At 32.6% G+C, this 19,886-nt stretch overlaps 1 protein-coding gene and 1 non-coding gene across 2 annotated transcripts in view; both read left to right on the top strand.

The window, feature by feature from the left end:
* Positions 1 to 4,599: 4,599 nt before the first annotated feature.
* LOC113512021 (uncharacterized) overlaps positions 4,600 to 19,886 on the top strand; it is a 138,579-nt gene continuing 123,292 nt past the window's right edge. Inside the window, exons 1-5 of the mRNA XM_052893789.1 lie at positions 4,600 to 4,960; positions 10,297 to 10,377; positions 12,172 to 12,328; positions 13,678 to 13,823; positions 18,586 to 18,711. Coding sequence (XP_052749749.1) covers positions 4,812 to 4,960; positions 10,297 to 10,377; positions 12,172 to 12,328; positions 13,678 to 13,823; positions 18,586 to 18,711 — 659 coding nt within the window. The 5' untranslated portion in view covers positions 4,600 to 4,811. The remainder of the gene's footprint in view (positions 4,961 to 10,296; positions 10,378 to 12,171; positions 12,329 to 13,677; positions 13,824 to 18,585; positions 18,712 to 19,886) is intronic.
* Trnas-aga (transfer RNA serine (anticodon AGA)) lies at positions 10,184 to 10,265 on the top strand. Its single transcript has one exon. It is a non-coding gene; the product is annotated as a tRNA-Ser (tRNA).

Below are 19,886 nucleotides of genomic sequence, written 5' to 3' on the forward strand. Positions count from 1 at the left end.
TTGAGACGTCTATAACAATTGTTTTACTGGGTACAGATGAATAACATCTGAGTCCTCAGGAATGGCCATGTATGTAGGGTATCACGGGCTAAACTGTATACTCTGTTATGCTCATGCTACTGCTCATGTCTATAGGCAACGGTTACCACTTTCCATCAGGTGGGCAAACAAGCTAACGTGTTTGTCATTCTAAGTTGCATAAAAAATTCTTTCTTTGTTATCTCGTAAGACTAAAGATCTCTTAATATTTAATGATTACGTTAGTAACTTTTGCCTTTCAAACAGAAACAAGATCCCAAGTGTTACTATTGCTTCTTAGCATAGCATGGACCTAAGTGAATCACTAACCGGTGGTAGTTGGTAGAAGTTAGAAACCTATAAGAATACGTTTAAAAGCTACGTGTTACGTACTGTACCGGTTTGACAATTTCGTCACATGCAATTGATCTCGTGAACTGGTTAGCATAATGAGTAAATGACTATATAATTGTTTGCGATTCTCAGTATGCTCCTATTTTTAATTTGTTGACTAGTCAAGTATTTAGTATAGGTGATTATCTATCTATTGACAGTGTAGTAGTAGTATGGGGAGAGAACACAATGCCAGGTACCTATATCTTTCTTATATTCTTACTTCGTTTCCATAGGTACTTTCAAACTCCAATGGAGTTACTCGTACATAACTCCTTCCCTCATTCCTTCCTTGATTCCTTGGGGACTCACTGTAACGTCTTCCAGTTTATTGAAGACATAAATATGCCATAATTAAATCATACAAGTAATCTTTAGAGTGATATATTTCGAATGGTTTTGGTTCATGTATGAATACTTTGGCTGGAAGAAGATGCATGAATTAGTTGCACCGACAAGAGGAAACTCTTAAATAAAAAAAAAGAATACTTTTAAATTTTTATATATTTATTTTTTATATATTTTATTTTATATATTTATTCCCTTTTAAAAGGCCGGCAGCACACCTGCAATGCCGTTGATGTTGTGGGTGATCATGGGCGGCGATAGTCACTTACCAATCAGGTGAACCGCAAGCTCGTTTGCCCTGTGTTGTAAAAAAAACTTTTTTATTAAAATTCAAAGATATATTGTTACGTAAAGTTACATAGTTATCTTCACATTTGTGTAATGAATTTACCAAAAAGAGCTCCTTTATCAATCGTTTAAAAAGTGGGTTATGATTATTGAAATAAAACAATTGCGTTCAATAACATCATGGTGTACTTTATGTGAAATGAATCTACATTTTTGTCAGTGAGCTTGTTGAGTAATGAGTTCGCGAACTAATTTGGTCAGTGGTGCTGAACTAGTGTACAGTTAACTGCAAAAAAATACCGCAATAAAAAAGTTCTAAGTGAACCTGTTGCTATGATTCATCCGGCGGTTCCAACAGTCGTTCTGTGTCAGTTGTAGAGTTTCCGACACCCGGATCGCTTGTAAACACTTTTGAATCAATATTTGACTAGTGAACGAACGTATTGATAAGCTCTAATGGCTTTTTAACATAGTTTCGTGTCGTCTAGGTATTCGCAATGAACTGATACTATTGTAGTGATGTGAAAATGAAGATTCGAAGTCATGTGCGCGAAGACTGCAATAGAATGCTTAGGAATTTGAAAAGGAGGTTTAGGTTGGTATATTTAGTTGTAGATAAAGATTTGTGCTTTTTTCACATTGAATTAATATTGAATATCGTTGATATGTTAATATTTATTGTCGATTGATTGGAACATGATGTTTTATGTAAAATGAAACCATTATTTTTAGACACCATAACTCGTTGTAGTTGGAGTATGTAAATTTATTTTTATCATTGCCAAAATATTATAATACCAAAGTAGTAACACTGTAAAGTCAAGAAAATTAGGAACCTCACCTCATTAATGCATCAAAAGTCGATTGCTTGGGTACCTCTGTCCCATTCGTGTTTCAACCGTGAAGCAGTTGTTTGCATGGCTGTGTTACGGTTTGAAGGGTGGGATATGGTGTGAATTTACTGGTTACAGCAAAATAACACCTGAGTCCTCAGGAATGGCAACGCTTTTGGGGTATCATGGGCGAAACAGTATACTCTGTTATGTCCATGGTACTGCTCATGTCTATCGGCGACGGTTACCACTTTCCATCAGGTGGGCCGTCAGTTTGTTTGCCATTCTATGTTGTATAAAAAAAAATATGGAATGTACATCGAAATTAAATTATTTTTAATTTCGACTATTATTATTGTATAAAATTCTACACGTCGCATTTATGATAGTATCCAAACGAAGAAAAATACGAGGAAACCCAGAGTCAACATATAGGCAGAGTTCTATTAGTACATTGTAAAGTCCAGTTGCTATATTGTATTCCCGATGATTCACTGAAATAACGATATGATACTATTTTGTAACATGCATAACGAAGTTGGATATGGTTCTGTAACTTCATATATGTATTTACAAACTGTGACCAAATGACCGCAACTGATTACGTCGACTATTCCTGCACGCTATTACTCCAATATAATGTTTTTGTTCAAATAATGTTATCGATTCAGGTACAGCAAGCGTTTAAATTGAGCGTATTGCGATTATTAAAATAACTGAAAGCCAATACATTATTATGTAGATAAGAAAGATTTCTATACTATAAATAGGAAAAGACAATAGTCATTAGAGTAATTAATGGGATAGAAAATAATGCTTCTCTTGCTATGGACGTGGAGTGATATTGAGAATGTTTTAAGGAAAGTATAGGTGTTCGTTATAAAAAAGTAAAGAAAGATCTAAAAAGAGATGGCGGAATTGTGTGAAAAATAATATGGCCAGGAAAAATATGTGATTATTGAAACGACTGCAAATGGAGATGAAAAGAAGAGAAAAACATTATAGCGATTCTGAATGAGTTAAGACCAGGAAGAAGAATATACAGTATTACAAACAATTAATTAATGCCCCGTAGCTCACGGGTAATCTATTTATTCCACAATGAACGGCTTGGTATAGTTTTACTTGAGTTTTCCTCACAAAAGATAAAAGCAGGAAGATGCTGCACGTATATCATAACAATAAATTAACAATCCGTAACTCACTGCTGTGTACGGGCTTTATACATCAGAAGATAATATTATCCTACTACCAAATTCAGTTTTTTTTTCTTGAACTGTATTATGGTCTTTTTCTGATCATCTCTTACAATCAATAAACATCCCAATGATGGAAAGGAGTAATGAACGGATGATTATATGTTTGAAGATCCTTATTCTTAATTTGTCATCATGTTTTATTAATCACCATGGATTATTAATATATTCGTTTCTAAATAACTTTTTCTAAAAGTGGAATTATGTATTTGTATGTGCACCATTTTCCTATAAATATTCCTACATTGGCAAACTCGAAACACGTCTATTAATAATTGGGTTAATATTATTTCAACGAGGAAAAATGATATTACTATTGAAACCTACGCTCAATCATGAGTAATAGAGGCAAGTCCAGTCTTGTGGTCGCTGACCTGGCTCTAATATAATGGATGTTGATAAAACAACGGACCCACTTCGCAAAATCTCTTTGTTGAAAGAAAAATGAGGGCGCAATTACGTGTGTCTAAGCTTACATTTTGTTGATTTCCTGTCTTATAAGACAGACTTATAAGAATGCGTGTTTACTTGAAAGCCTCTTTCTATATTCTTTAAATATGAGGTTTTGTTTTTGACTACAGTTACGACTGCTCAAGAACTACTTAATTATATTTTTTAATATTCATATTTTAAAATGGTTACGACTAAACGCAAGTCTTTATTCCTCTCGAAATTTTATTTCCTAGAAATTGTGATTTAGTGATATGTGATGATTATTTGCGTGATAAATTTTAAATAATGAAAGACATTCATTTAAATACACGTAGAAACTGCATCTATTTTGCGTATACATTTTTGATCTTAAGTAGGCCTAAATGATGTAAAGGGTTAGTGTATTCAGGTATTATGAGTAATACTTTCTAGTAATGATTGCCTCGATCTTTTAACTGCATCTTACTCGTACTTATTTGCTCTACTTGACGCTGCATTTGTCAGATATTAATTATCTCTACATTTGTATCTGGTTAGGTAGTAACTGTACAGTTACTTATTTAAGTAAGAAACAGGAATGGTTTACAAACTAATCAGTCGTTAATTTATTGAAAAATCTTATGCAATGAATAATCGTATTTTTCCCTGATCTATACTATTTTAGCTTTTGTTTTTCTGCAAAAGTTACGATATTAAGAAATATGGCCCGACCGTCATATATATGGTCTCAAGGGTTCTATTGTCTGAAAGAAAACCCTTATTGCTTTGTTTTAATGAAGACATTCGATCACAGAACTAAGCATTTTTTTTTATTTACAATTGAAGTTACCATTTTGTATAATTTGACATTGAATACGTTTGATTAGTTAAGCTTCTATTTAAATGACGGATAAAACATTAAGTTGTGCATTTCCTCGGGCTAATTGGCGTATCTTATCAATTTCTCCTATCTTATCACATATATTTTGTATTATCTAACAATTAACATAGTCGGCCTGTTCTGTTAATACACTCGTTTTTTAGTTTGACGTATGTTGTGGCTAAAGGTGTCGTTTTATTGGTGTTTGCCCACAGTGCTGTGAACATTCGTTTCCCCATGACTCATCTCATGACCATGCCGCTTTCGACATTCTGAAGCTTTTTTTTAATTTAGTTCATATGAGGTGCATCACTCTAGTATGAGAGTTGTGATTTCCATTGGATAAATTAATTTCATTTTATTTTTTATATTTATGCTGTAAATATGAATAATAAAAAAGTAAAAGAAAGGAGAGTGCAGTGTTGTGGTGATGCGATTGATTTTGATCTGCTTGCATTCAATTTAAAGTTTAACTTTCGAAGAAGTTGGATTAAAACTAAGAAATATAAACATATCGTGTTCCATCAGGACAGGTGAGTGACTTCTTGTAAAACTTTGTGTGGAATACCCTTATTGTTTATTTCAAAATTTCCAATCTGAAATTGTTAATATTGTGTTTGAATTGAATAGAATTGTAGAACGTAAAAGATTAAAGTCAACGTCACAAGTGGTATAGTGGTAGAGATATGATATTATTATGTAAATAATCGTTTGCAATAATAATTTTTGTTAGACAGTGATTAAGCATAAACGTATCGCTGACAAAGATAGCTCGAATTTGATTTAGGTCAATTGAAAATTTTTGGTAAATTGAGTTTGATCTTGACCTTTCAATATTTCGTTGCTTGGTGCAACATATCCTAGTTTGACCACTAGACAGTGCACAAGACCGACATCTAAAATAGATATTGTAGGTCAAATATATTTAAAAAAGGTCGGAATGTCCACTTAATTTTCAACCTTTTAAGATTATTTAAATATCAAAGTATTTTCTTAATACTTAAGTATTAAATATAAGTGTAATTTTAACATTTTTCATATAATCTTTATTCTATTAGCTCTTGTACTATTGACTTCTTTACTAATTTATAAACGAGTTTCGTTTTTGGTTTTGGTTAACGGTTAATCCTTAAAGCCCTCAACAAATCATCATGAAATTTAGCATATTTACACGTAGTAGATATTTGGCATGGAGAAGGAAACAGTCTACTGTTTATCACGCTGACGAAGTCGCAGATATATCCAGTATTACTGTTAACGGCTTACAAATTCATCATTATTAGATATCTACTTAAATTTGCTTTATATTTCTCTATTTGGAAACTTGGTCTACAAAGGCTTCTATTCCAAGAAACAACGCTCCGACTAAGGCGTATCTTATTCAAGAACTTCCGATTCTTAGAATGCCTCTACCTTGACCATGTACTTGTATTTTGTTAAATTGCTTTAGGATTTTAAACTTTAAAGTGCGGTATCAGACTTTGTTATTTGATTGATGTAACAGTATTAGTCAACGTTGGATCGTGAGTTATTCTAGTTTGTGTTTACAATTTTGTCAGATATTTTAGATTTACTCAACTATATAGCCATATAGATATAGATAAATATAGATTTATATTTTTGTACATTCACGGTACTATAAGGTTTTATAGTGACCTTTCGATGATAGAGATGAAACAGGTTCTTTTCAAAAACAAAATCTTTAATTTGATCTACCTGTTTTTAACTGAAATAAAATTAATGGAAATTTTACAACTTGTGTGTAAAGTGTAGGTATTAGGTATACACGAAGATATAATGTATAGAAATGGTTTAGTATTTTTGAGAGGGTTTTTACAAGAATGACAAGTTTTTTTTGCTTCAGTATTTTTTTTAAGATTTGATTTTATTTAAAACAGGAACAATTAACTTTTTAGTATTATTGGATTAAATAACATGACATTGTGTATTCTTAACCATGTGAAATGATATAGATATGTCTTTTAATATAATATTAAAAAAATAGTGAATTCATTTACTTCGTGTGATTAATTTATAACAATATGTTTATTAGATTTTACGCACATAATGATAATCTATCGATTTATTACGCTATATGTTCCGAAAAAATTGTTGAGATAAAATGGCTGCAAAGCCGTTTGTAGTCAAATTAAATATTTAGTTGGTTCTTTTTATGTTAACCTTTTATCTTGCGGAATGAACGTTACGAAAAACTAATATTTAGTTGATCTATTTTAGGAAGTGCGCAAGTGAGTATCTGCATTCTGGATTACAGATGTGCATTACTTCGAATGATTCTCTAGGTACCTACTTATCGAATGAATATAATTGGTTTCCGATAGAACGACGATGCATTATTTAAATGTTGCATTTTAAATATAATGATGCGCTATCCCATTGGTCTAGGAAATTAAAAAAAGTAGATAATTCTACAGGTCTACTACTAATACAATGTGGAGGTAGAAGGATCTGTAAGTAGTTGTATTTTGATTGGAATAATTGCATGTAGAATTTAAAACTTTGGATTCTTTATTCGAAAGAATTTTTATTCTTAAACGAAGAAATCGGATGCCATACACGGCGATCTGCGCCTCATTTTTGTGTTGTAATGTTACTTAATGAAAACGTGAAGTATTCGAGTTTCAAATATTCGAGTGAATAATTAACATTCGCCCATCTCTAGTCTGGGTGGATTTTTATCTGCGAAATTCTATTATAAATTACATTTCCTTCCAGAATTGTTGACTCAGCGGGCTAGAGTTAAACAATTCTTGTAATTTTGTCATTGCGATCAAATTAAAACCTTATCTCTTGACGTTACTGTAATTTTTTGCGTGCGTCCCCATGGTCATTGTGGTGTGAAGTTCATCGACCGGTTTGTTACATGTCAAGGTCGCAATAATGGGGTTTATTTATGAAGGTACTGTCCTTGTTCAGCCATTTAGGTTATTTTTAATAATTAGAAATAGATGAGACCTTAGACAGACTATCAATGGGTATACGCTAGTGGGGTACCAGTGAATGATGACAGGACAGGATGAGGTCAGCTCAATTAATCCATCGAGACGATTTGATCAGAAATAAACCACGGTGGTTTCCAGGGGTATCTGCGTGGAAGTTGGTCTGACAGCATATTGCTAATAATTGAGTCGCTAGTCTTCATTACTAACAGTCCCTTTCTTTGAGCTATTTACGTATTGAATAGTAATAATACATGATGTATTATTATTTAGAGGCGTGGCCAAGGTACTTGGTATATAGTCCATTGCTGGACTGTAGTAGATGATGTTGAGGTATTTTTGTTAACGTATTAACTTTCTGTTTTCAAACAACTTCCAAAAGAAGGAATTTGCTAAGCTAATATTGAAAGTACTTCATGGTCAGTTTAAGTACTTCCAATATTAGCTTAGCAAATTCTTTCTTTTGGAAGTTATTTGAATAGGTTAGTGGTAGTAGATATTGTTTTTCTTCCTATCTTATAATATTACTTAGTTTTAGTACGGATTGCATGCGAGTGACACCTTATTTCTTAAGCGGTGTTAATAAGTACTAATTTAGTAGTTAGAGCATGTACAACACACGAACATTGATTAATTATTAATAGCGATTCTTAGTTATGTGTAAAAGTAACGAACTAATTGTAGTGAAAAAAATAAATAATATAAATATGTATGTTATGTAGATGGAGAACTAAAAAATGATTTTTTTCTAATTTCCACACAATCGTGATTTATTATTTTTTACTCAATTTCTCATGATTAATAATTGTATTATGTTTTTATAAATATTGCCAAAAATATAGCGTAAGCTTTTACATTATCTTAATAATTAATTACGAAAAGAAAATAACGGTTTTTTGGAAAGTATAAAAATTGAATTTAGTTCTCCGTCTATGGCAATGATGTACTCTGTAGTTTTATCTCTACTTTTTCTACTAATATTTTTAATGTAATTTCAGTAACTCCAATTCTGTGACGAGCTCCTTTGATGTGAGGTATGAGGCAACGGAACCTTTTGCCTGCTTACCTATCATGCCCTTCATCAATGCTTGCGTTCAAATTACTTATTGCAATATCAAATATGTAAAATCATTGTGTACGAGTATATCCTAAAATAATGAAGATAGAGTTGAAACACGCCTCGTTACAAGATATGTTTTATTTATTTTTCTACCGATTGAAGAGTTTAAATAATGAATTAATACTTAAATAAAATAATACCCGACTATGATACTGTCGGAGGTTAGTTTGCTCCTTTCCTTAAGAGGGTAGATGTGGATTTTATTTAAAAAAATAATAAATTGCTAATACGAGTACATCTGAATGTAATTTTTATATCGTCTGCGTAGGTGAAAAATTAAATAGCTCACTTTTTTAGTTTTATAATAGTCACCTTTACTATTTTGTTCCCATTCGTTTGTTGTAATCAATTTATGGAAAATATTTCTGATAAAGATCAACGATAGAATAATTATAATTAAAATAATAAATTAATAAGAAAAAAAAAACTTATAGTAAACCGCTGTTATTTTGAAAATACAAAAATCGAGTTTTTTGTTTTTCTGTTTCACTGATGATAAGTCAAATCTTATGTATACTTAAGCGTCAATATTAGAGTTCAAACGAAAAGTAACTATATTGTTATTCTCTTGCTAAACTGTATAATTTTTTTGAATTGATACTGTATATTTGATAGTGTAATAGCCCCTATGTACCCTTGCTATTAATCTTATATTACTACTAACATATAATTATCGTTGGGTATTTAAAATGATCGCTTTGGTAATGTGGTTAGGAACCCTAGTAATTTAATTATGGGACCAATAAGGTGGTAAACGCTTTCAATACAAAATAAACTAATAAATTGGTTCACAATTGGTGAAAATATCTAGCACCATAGGTATTGTTTTCGTCCGCTATAAAATTTCACTAAAGAAATCACTCCATGAACTTTTCTGATGTCTTTTTATTAGGTACTACCGATCTAGCCCGGCTTTGCACGGTTAGATAGCATTTTTAAAATATATAGGCGCTCTTAGCCGTTGATAGTTTTCTATATGGATTTTTTAAAATCGGTGGAGAACTTTTTGATTTTATCCATTACAAACAAATAATCAATTTTTTCTCTTTGTAATATCAGTATAATTATGACTTAAAATAGCCAATTTATTTGGGATGCCCATAAGAAATGGCGGTTTACTGAACTAATTAGCTTCTTTTGTAGATAATTAAAAAATAAATAGCAATAGACATACAACCCCGTTAGTTCTAATACAACTAAGTAATTCGTAACAATTTTTTTTTGTAAATACATAAAAGCCCTGTACAATACAAATAAACACAGTGGCATGTGTTAAATATTTTAATGAATAATGCACCATATTTATACAATAAAACAAATTATATGTTTATAATATGGGTGAAATCATCTTACATGCATATATCTTCAATGTCTTTTATATTCATTTATGCTAACTGAACATCATATTATTGAAATCGATTGAAATGCATGTTTAAATCCAATAGATTTATTGTCATAATGTGAAATCATCTTAACCTTTATTTGTATGGACAAACCTTGAACTGCCCACAGTCCTAGTCCACAGTTCTACTAGTATTAATTCATATTTTGTTATATTTAAATTGTGAATAAAAACTGAATAATATATTCTTTTTTGTAAAACGCATCAATTTTTTAATATTATCTTGAAAACGTTCACTTTGATAGAAATTGTTATTTTAAGCCTCTCTCTCGTGGCAGTCGTGGCCGAGTGGTTAAGGCGACTGATTAGAAATCAGTTTCCCTCTGGGAGCGTAGGTCCGAATCCTACCGACTGCGGATTTCTTTATTGTATTTTTTTTTGTTTCAGCTTACGAAAAGGACCTGGTGTAAACGTAAAGGACGATAATGGTTACACACCACTTCACCACGCATGTTTACATGGTCACAAGTAAGTATGTTTTTATTTTATTTTGTAATGATTATGGTAGCTTGCTTATAGAACATTTATGGCTGAAAATTTGTCTTAATAATTTAAGATTGTGTTCCACAAAAAAATCTACTTAAATTGGGACAAAATCAGTTATCTTGATTTAAAAACTCCACTAATGAACCAATTTTGATAAAAGCTCTATGCTTCGACGTAAACACTTTTATTTACAAATACAATATCGGTTAACATTTGAAATTATCACAACGTATTTTAAAAAAAAAAAAAAACCTTTCGAAGTGAGTTTAAGATGAAATTGTACGTATCAAAGTAATATGACAGTAAAGTAATTTAATATATATATATATATTACGCGTATTATTATAATTTTAATTACGCGTAATTCTTTAAATACAACATAGACAAAGAGAAATACAGAAAGACACTTGCTCCTTTATGACTATATTATTGCTTGTCATTGTACTACTATGTATTATAATTTTCAAATAAATCGGCGAAAGGCAAATCATTGCTCATTGAAAAACTCTAGGCGTCATTGTGTAATGTCAATCGTCCAATCTAATATTATAAATGTGAGTTTGTTTGTTACCTTATACCATTTTTATGGGTTACTATAAAATTTGGTATTTATTGGTGTTTATAGCATGAATATAGATTACTTTTTATATCGGTTAGTAAAGTAAGTCATGGGTAAAAGCTAGTTTTCTTATAAATCAACTAGCAACCCGTCTCGACATTTCACGGGTGCATACATTGTATATATATGTATAAACCTATTGAAAAAAAATATTTAAATGATAGTGAAACCAGTATTAACATCCGTTGCGTGGTTTAGAAGAATTAAACGAAGAAACAAACATACGCGGATAGCGACTGTTTCGTTAAATTTGGTGAAGAGTTATAAGCGAACAAAGTCGCAGGCATATGTTAGCTAGTTGCAGTTAATTATCCTTGTCTAATGGGGAAATACCCATGCCTTTTAATGTAATATTAATGTTCTGTTATGGATGGATATTTTGCAAATATTTAAAATAATATATCATTTGTCGTATCAGTATTTGTATGTGTGTTTAAATAATTCTCTTTGAAATTTGGACACGAACTGTCTTCTATTTTAAGTAACTCTTGTGTTGTTTGCTAGTCTCTATTGACACACATTTATAATTGTAAAATTATTTTTTGTTGAAAACAAGCAACAGTTTCTTGCCCATTATTTAATAAAAAAAAAAAAGTTTTATTTCAACCTACTTCAAGAAGTAAGAGGTTCTCAATTCAGTTGTATTTTTTTGTTTGTTACCTCATAACTCCGTCAGTTCTAAACTGGGGGCCTACCATGAAATGAAATTCCGAAGTTTTGGATTCAATTTCGTGTTTTCGTTCATACCTAAATCGACCCAGTAAATGGAGCTTAACATTTGGTTCGTTATAAATCCTGCCATAAAAGTTCAAAGGAATAATATTTTAATATTTTTAATGTTTCTAAACGGTAAGTATTATGTAATTTTAACATTAAATTTGTGTTTGGTTCGGCTCCGAAATTTCGGAAAACATTTCATGGTAGCCCCTCAGATTTGGAAAATTCTTTTTATATCTGAAAAAGTATATTTACAGATTGCTCCCACAGAATGGACCCTGGTATTGCAGGCGTTCAAAGGCTACAGTAAACGCTTACCTTCAGTTGGGTGTATGCTTGTTTGCCACCTAAGTGGTATAAAAAAACCTATGAGTTTATCGACTTTTGATGTTATTAGCATAGTAAATATGTCTCGTTCTAATTCTTGAAGTTGTTTTCAGAGTCATCGTCCGTTTGCTTCTATCAGCGGACGCGTCGCCATGCGTGGTGGACAAGAAAGGAGCCACTCCTCTCCATCTAGCGGCATTCAAAGGCGACTCAGATGTAGTTGCTATGTTGCTGGCCCACAACAATCCCCCAGTCAACGTAGATCAACTGGTAATTTTTTTTCTTAAGACCCTTTTTTGGAAGTAGGGGATTTTTAAAATGTATTAGTAAACCCATACGCGTTGTCGGTATACGCTGATAGGGTACCAGTTATAAATGATTAGGTGAGGATGAAAGCAGGTTTGTTAGCTCATCGTGACGAATTCTACAAGAATTTATTATGGTAGTTTCCAGGGAGAACCGCGTGGAGGTCGACCTGATCTAGAGTCTATTATTAACCAACCTTGTCAGGTCTATCTGCACTCAATCTCTTTGAAATTATAAATAAAGAATACACTTTAGTCTCCACGATACAAATTTTGCTGAATTAGGTGTTTTTTTTTTTTAATTGATAATGGAATGGTAACCCCGCCTTCGCTGACAGATATGATAGATGAGATGAAAAGGCAGGTCAGTTAGCCCATCGTGATAAATACACCTGGAATTGAGCACGATGGTTTCCAGGGGGAACCACGTGGAGATTGACTTGATAGGGTATATTGCTAGCAATGGGAGTGGTAGTCCGCATTACTAACAATCCCTTCCCCCTGCTGTATTAGGTGTTATAATGCGAAATCCATATAAGTATTATTATTATTTAGTATTTTAATTAATTTGTTTAATTCTATTATCAGCTAATCGTGACACTCTTCACGCATTGCAACTGTTAAACTGTATTCTGCCTATTCACTTCAGCCTAAGAACAACCTCATATTTTTTATGCAATTTAAAATAGCATACATGACGCCACACAATACATTGTGACGGGGGGAAGGGATTGTTAGTAATGAAGACTGAGAATCCCATTGCTAGCAATATACCCAACCAAGTCGACCTCTTCGCGGTTTCCCCTGGAAACTATCATGGTTAATTCCTGATGAGTTCATCATGATGGGCTAACTGGCCTGTTTTCATTCTCATCTATCACCCTTCACTGGTGCTCCGCCAGCGTATCCCGTTAGCGCGGCGCAGGGTTACCATACCATTTTCACCTATCAAAAAAAATATTTTTTATGCAACTTAAAATAGCATACATAACGCCCCACAATATATTATAGAGATTGTTCATCTAAGTGCAATAATCAAATATTATTAATAAATATTAGTCCTAAACTTGATTTTCGTGCTCCTTGTTTTTTTTTTTTTTTACTTTATTCATTATCATACAATAGTTTTTAAGTTTTTTTTTAATATTTTTTATCTTGTTTTTATGTAGTTTATACATACGTTGCTTGCTGTGGTCTCCTGTTATTGGAGGAGCACACTAATATGCAACCTACTTAGCTTCAATTATGTATAAGATAAAACACGCATCCTTCATTGGAGGTTTTTTAAATAAATAAATTTGTAAATTTGTCCAGACTACAGACCACGAGACTGCGTTATTAATAGCCGCACATTTCGGGTACGTGGACGTGGTCGCACAGCTCATAGCCAAGGGAGCTGATGTCTCAATCAAGAACAACAACGACGAGAGCGCGCTGGACCTCGCCGCGCAGTATGGAAGGTGAGGCGCTAGTCTGTTTCAATGTAACTTAATGAAAAGGTTATCAAGTTTTCTTGACAATATTATAGAAACAATACTCTGTGGTTCGGGCATAGAATGGGCCAACCCTTCCTTTCCCAAGGGCGTCGTGAGGCGACTATAGGAACTTAAAAAAATCATCAAGGCGTAACTGCTGTTGTCAATCCGCCTGCAAAGCGTGGCAACTACTGGTAAAACATTATTAGGAAGGCCTTTATTCAGTAAAGGAAAATTAACGGCCAATAACGACTCTCTAAATTCAAATTTGTAACAAATCGAAACATTCAAACAATTACTCTTTTTTTTATTATTTATACCACTATTGGAAATCAACAGACGGTGGTCGGGTTATTGTCGGGTCATTATTCGTTTGTTTATATTTTGATTAAGTTTTATTGAAACATAGATAATCCGATCAAACCAATCATCTGTGGGGTTACTCCTGAAATAAATTCCAATAAATCGATATTTAAATTGAGACGTTTCGCACTCTCGAATTGCACTACTAGCGACGTAATGGTTCCATATTGTTCTGATAGACGCATAAAAGTGTAACTTGCCAATGCAATCTATTGTAAACCGATCCTAATTATAACCTAATTTCTAACTGTTGTTTCATAAGTGCAGTATAAGATTGTCATTGGCAATAGATTGGATTGATATTAGAATCAAGTGTCGACCTGCTCGTCGTTTGTTAAGATTACCCTATAAATAGTAAAATGTAATATTGAATATATTACACAGCGCCACCTAGTTTCAAATTAATCAAACTTTGTACTATGAGTACTAGAGATAGTAGAGAAACTAGAGAATAGTTAAGTGCCTTCATTCTGGTTTCTGAAGTGGGCAACGTCGGAGTCTGTTTATTTTCAAAATAAATAAAAACAATTGAACGATTTTCAATAGAATTGATGATATTCAATGAGATAGTGTTTTTGGAAGATTTTAAATCATTATTATATAATTTTAAGAAAGCTTGTTACAGCCACTGTTTATATCATCCCACTTTTAATATTTTGTCGCCATACAAGTAATAAAAATATAAGGAGCTATAATTTTACGTAGGTAATGTGGCAACAATTTCTGAACTGCCAGAAAACTAAGCTCATCCTCGTACTGAAGTGGAAACTTTAATTTGCCAAAGTTGTTCATCCCGCCTTTCTAAATCATAAGTTACGCTATAAGCCGTTCAACTCTACGACTTTATTCGTCAAGTGTTCTCAAAGTTTGCAACTTCCGTGGGTCAGGTACATGCACACATAGGTTTCTAGTTTTACCCACAAAATTAAATGGTTTATGTAAAGTTTCGTAATATAATATTCATTCGTACATAATCTTATTTTACCTATATAATTCTATATGAGACTAGCGTTTACACGCGGACAAAGTGAGTCTTACATATTATTGTACAGATAATTATGCCGTTTGGACATTCTGTCTATATTTACTTTTTAATAAATTAATCAAAATTAATTTATATGCTCTTATCCAGTCCGCAACAAGACGGGCAACCCCGAAGGCTAATGAAGCAGATAAATTATTAAAATGCAGTATGACTCATGATAGTCGTTATTAAAAAAATAGTTTTTTCTTTCAATAATTTTTTTTTCTGTCAAATTAATTATGATAACAATCAATATTGATTTATGAATATAATTGTTTATAAACAATATTAATTATTCGCAATCTGGTTTGATTGATTGAACAAGTAATTGATTTTCGTGTCACAACATTACCTATTGATAGTTAACATATGAATAAAAGATAGTTTATTCATAATTCGTGTACTGCGATTGATAGCGATGGATATATATGGTATATATATATATATATATATATATATATATATATATATATATATATATATATATATATATATATATATTGAGAAATTTTGTATCTTTATAAGTCTTGTATGTTTCTCCCGCCATTATGTAAAAACTGCTGCACCAAATTGGTTTTTACAAATGTGCTCTTGATGGTCTAATTTAAAATGTGGTGTATGTCTACCTATTATCTTGATACGCCATCTAGAAGTGACTTGTTTCATTGGTTTACCTACTTCTGAAATCCACACGTACAAAGTAGCAAGCAAAAAGCCAGTATGTAATAGTTTCGGTATATTTATTTTCGGTCCTCTTTTTGTTCAAATAAATATAATAATAAAATTTGTTAAAATATAAAAGTTTGATTCAATTCAGTGATTTCAGACTACGAGTATATTTTATACCTCTTTCATGGTGTCGGTGAGCGATTTCAAAGTTCTGTTCATAAAGTTTGACATATTTGTCTTCCAAAAAGATCCGGTTGTGGCGAATGTGGAATGCCCCTTTAGAATCCAAGAAATTCCGGTTACACCACAAAGTTTGACATACTGTTAATATGAAATTTTGTCTTTATATTTTGGCTTATAAACTAATTATAATCTATAACTACACTAAATCTTGCAAAGTTAATGAATGTGCTCGTTTTGTGAAAGTTTGTTGCTCAGAGTCACATGTAAAGAGCTAAATAGTTTCGATTTCACATGTTGATAGATCGTCTCTCGGAAATTATTTTACGTATTCACGTAAAATGGTCCCGGTATAAAAAGGGCCACCCTTTCCATTCTCGGGGGCTTCTAAGGGAAATTACTGTTTGAGGGATGGGCAGCAACGTCCCTCTGAAGACATCATCAATACCTAATTGCGACTGCCAATCCGCCTGCCAAGCGTGGCGACTACTAAAATATTCCTTTATGGGGAGGCCAGTTATTCAGCAGTGGATAGTTAATGACCGATATGATGATGATGATGATGAAATATTTTAAGGAGACCCCTCATCATTACATATTATCGTTTTCTCGAATTCACTTACTTTTTGACGATATCTTTCATACAACCTTCTTTTTCTGTCTACATTAAAAAAATGGAATGATACCTTCAATAAATTATAATAGAAAAATAGTAAATGAATCGTCTACTTAATTATTTGTCTATGGTTGACTACCAGTCAACCATAAAGGGAGATCGAAGTTAAGTGCTAAGTCCGCCAAATTTACTTATATAATTATGCATTAATGTTTAAATTAAAAATAATTATGTCTTAGATTTGCATTCAGTTTATAATCGATATATTTATAAACATATACATAATAATTATTGATGTTTTTACATCTTTTGTATGATAATGTACTAGTACATACTAATCAACATTAACGCTAACCAGCTTTCCAGTCGTGTGAAACCGTTGTTATAAAATATCTATAAAATTAATGAGCTTGTTATACTTTATGAATCAACAGAGCTGGCTGGAAAAGATAACGCTCCTCTTGCGGTGACGTCATATTAAAAAAAAAATATTCATTTGAATTACTATAATAAATCAGATCAAGAGAAGTAACTCTCCCCACTATTTTATAAAGGCTCTTCATACTTTCGTTTTTTTTTACACATATTTTATTTTCGGACTTTACGCGGCACGATTATAGGAAAACGGCACTATGACTTATATTTTCCATCATAATCATATCAGCCGTTAATTTGTTCGTTGGTGAATATAATCCTCCCTCATAAGGGGTTTTGCCAATAGTCGATACGCTTGCGAGAGCAGGCAAGTTGAAAATTGCAAATACCTTTTGGTACTGCTCCTAAAGGGGCGCTGTTGTCCATCCTCCCGGGGCTCCTTTAACCGTCTCTTACGATAGCCATAGGAAAGGAAGTTGTGGCTCATTCTATGCCGGGACCACACGGCAACAGTATATTTACTTTACTTCTATATAATTTAAACACATATAAAAATTTTGTTAACAATTTAACAGTAGGTATTTAGAATCGATACGACATCGTAACCTTAAAGAAGCATATTCCTTTTTTTAAAAGTCAGCAGCACACCTGCAATTCCTTCAATTCAAATTCAACATCACGATACGACCACATATGAAGTCGCGGGATAGAGCTAGTCACTTATATCTACATGTACTGAAATTATAGTAAGTTATGTCTGTCGCTGCGTCATGTTATTGCTATCTAATCTTGACACGGCATAGATAAGAAATAAAACAATTATTTATACATTCATGTGCTGGTTTTAGTGGTGAAATTAATGTATTTTTGTATACTGTGTCTGCTATGTCAGTTTATTTTCAATGCCGTTCGTAAGTGTTACATCTTATAACGTTGTCATGGAAATGTTTCGAGTGTGGTTTTCTTAATATTCTTCAGTTAATAATTTGCTAAGGGTAAGGTCCTTGTTTGATTGGACAATATTTATTTAGTATACGCACCAAGTACATTTTACGCCTGAAAAAGGCGAACCTTCTTTTTCACTTGTGTCAGTCGTTTAAAAAAAGCAGCTATATCAATCTTTTTATTATCACGTAAACCGCATGCTCATTTACCGTCTTTCATATAAAAAAGAAAAAAATGGGTATCGTAATAAGCGACTAAGGGGAGCTTATGGTGGAGGGCTGGAGAACAGCGTCCCCTTTAAAACATCACCAAAAGCTAAACTGCGGTTGCTAACTTGTCTGCCAAGCGTAGCAACTACTCGCAAAACCCTTCCCTTATGGGTGAGGCTATGTTCAATAGTGGAGAATTAACGGCTGATACAACAACAATAACTTAAAAAAATTGTAGAAAAAAATATGATGGCACACTGGCTTATGTCCACAATTAAAAACAATGCAATATAGTGCAATATTAGTAGTATAAAATACAATAAAATAATATAATAATAGTATAAACATCATCTTGTTTATTACCAGGTTGGAGACTGTCCAACACTTACTTCGAGTCAGACCCCAGCTGGTGGAGCCCTACAAATTGCCCCAGAGCAGGTCTTGGGTCTTCCCATCGACCCCATTACACAGAGCCAGTAAGAACGGGCGCAAGTAAGTTCTTTATTTATTATCAGCTTATAACGACTGTATTTTTTTTTGTGATACTTAGAATGGCAAACGAGTTGACGGCCCACCTGATGGAAAGTGGTCGCCGTCACCTATAGACATGAGCACCATCATGGGCGCTATAGAATACACTCTTATGTCCATGGTATCTTTGATGCGTCGCCATTCCTGAGGGCTTAGATGAATGAATGGGCAATGAAATTACAGGGTATGGAGGTATAACACCTCCATACCCTGTAATTTCATTGCCATATCCCACTTTTCAAACCGAAACACAGATATATAGCTGCGTCACGGCAGAAACATGGTAAACGACTTTTGTACAAAATGTTCTTCTGGTGTAAAAAATAATGTAATTATTTTCATTTATTGTTTCGTGTACCTTTGTTTTACCTCGTAATAGGGGGAGGTCCTAAGGAGAGGCCCGAGGAGGAGTTAACAGTTAATGACTGATGTGATGATGATGATGATGCTGATGCGAAAACCACCAACAAATGCATTCCCAAAGAGGGTTGACGTCAGGCAGGTGGCCGGTCTTAAAACTAAAAAACCAAATCTTTTTCTAATATGGATAAAATTATATTACGCCGACCCCAAATGATTGGGATAAGGGTAGGAAGATGATGATGATGCTGATTGTCTTGTGCATGTTACGCAACATGTTTGTTAATATTGAAGTGATTTGTTTAAAAATCAAATTGTATCGCCTGCTTATAATTATTGTAATACTAGCTGACCTGCCATACATTGTTCTGCCACAAAAATGATTTTTTTCTAATTATGGACACAGTAATCACCTATAACTGTACGACCTATTCTTATACAATATCAAATATATATAAAAAGTTTAATAAAATTCGGTCAAGTCGTTTCAGAGGAGTGTGACTATAAACACTAGATTTTTATATATACAGATATTTGGTGTGGTATGAAGTGCTTTTTTTTTTTGTAAAATACGAGTATTTATTATTTAAACTTTTTTTTGGCATACTTGTCTGAACCATTGTCATACCTAATTATTCTGTCGACTGATAAACGTCTTTAGAGATATATACATATTAGTATATAATACTTTTTTTGTTATTATTTTTTGATTAAGGAATAAAAATACTTCTTCTTGCAAACCCATCTGTCAAGCGTGGCAACCATTAGCAAAATCT

Source organism: Galleria mellonella, unplaced genomic scaffold, assembly GCF_026898425.1.
Source record: "Galleria mellonella isolate WM207_F2 unplaced genomic scaffold, CSIRO_AGI_GalMel_v1 utg184, whole genome shotgun sequence".
NCBI lineage: Eukaryota > Metazoa > Arthropoda > Insecta > Lepidoptera > Pyralidae > Galleria > Galleria mellonella.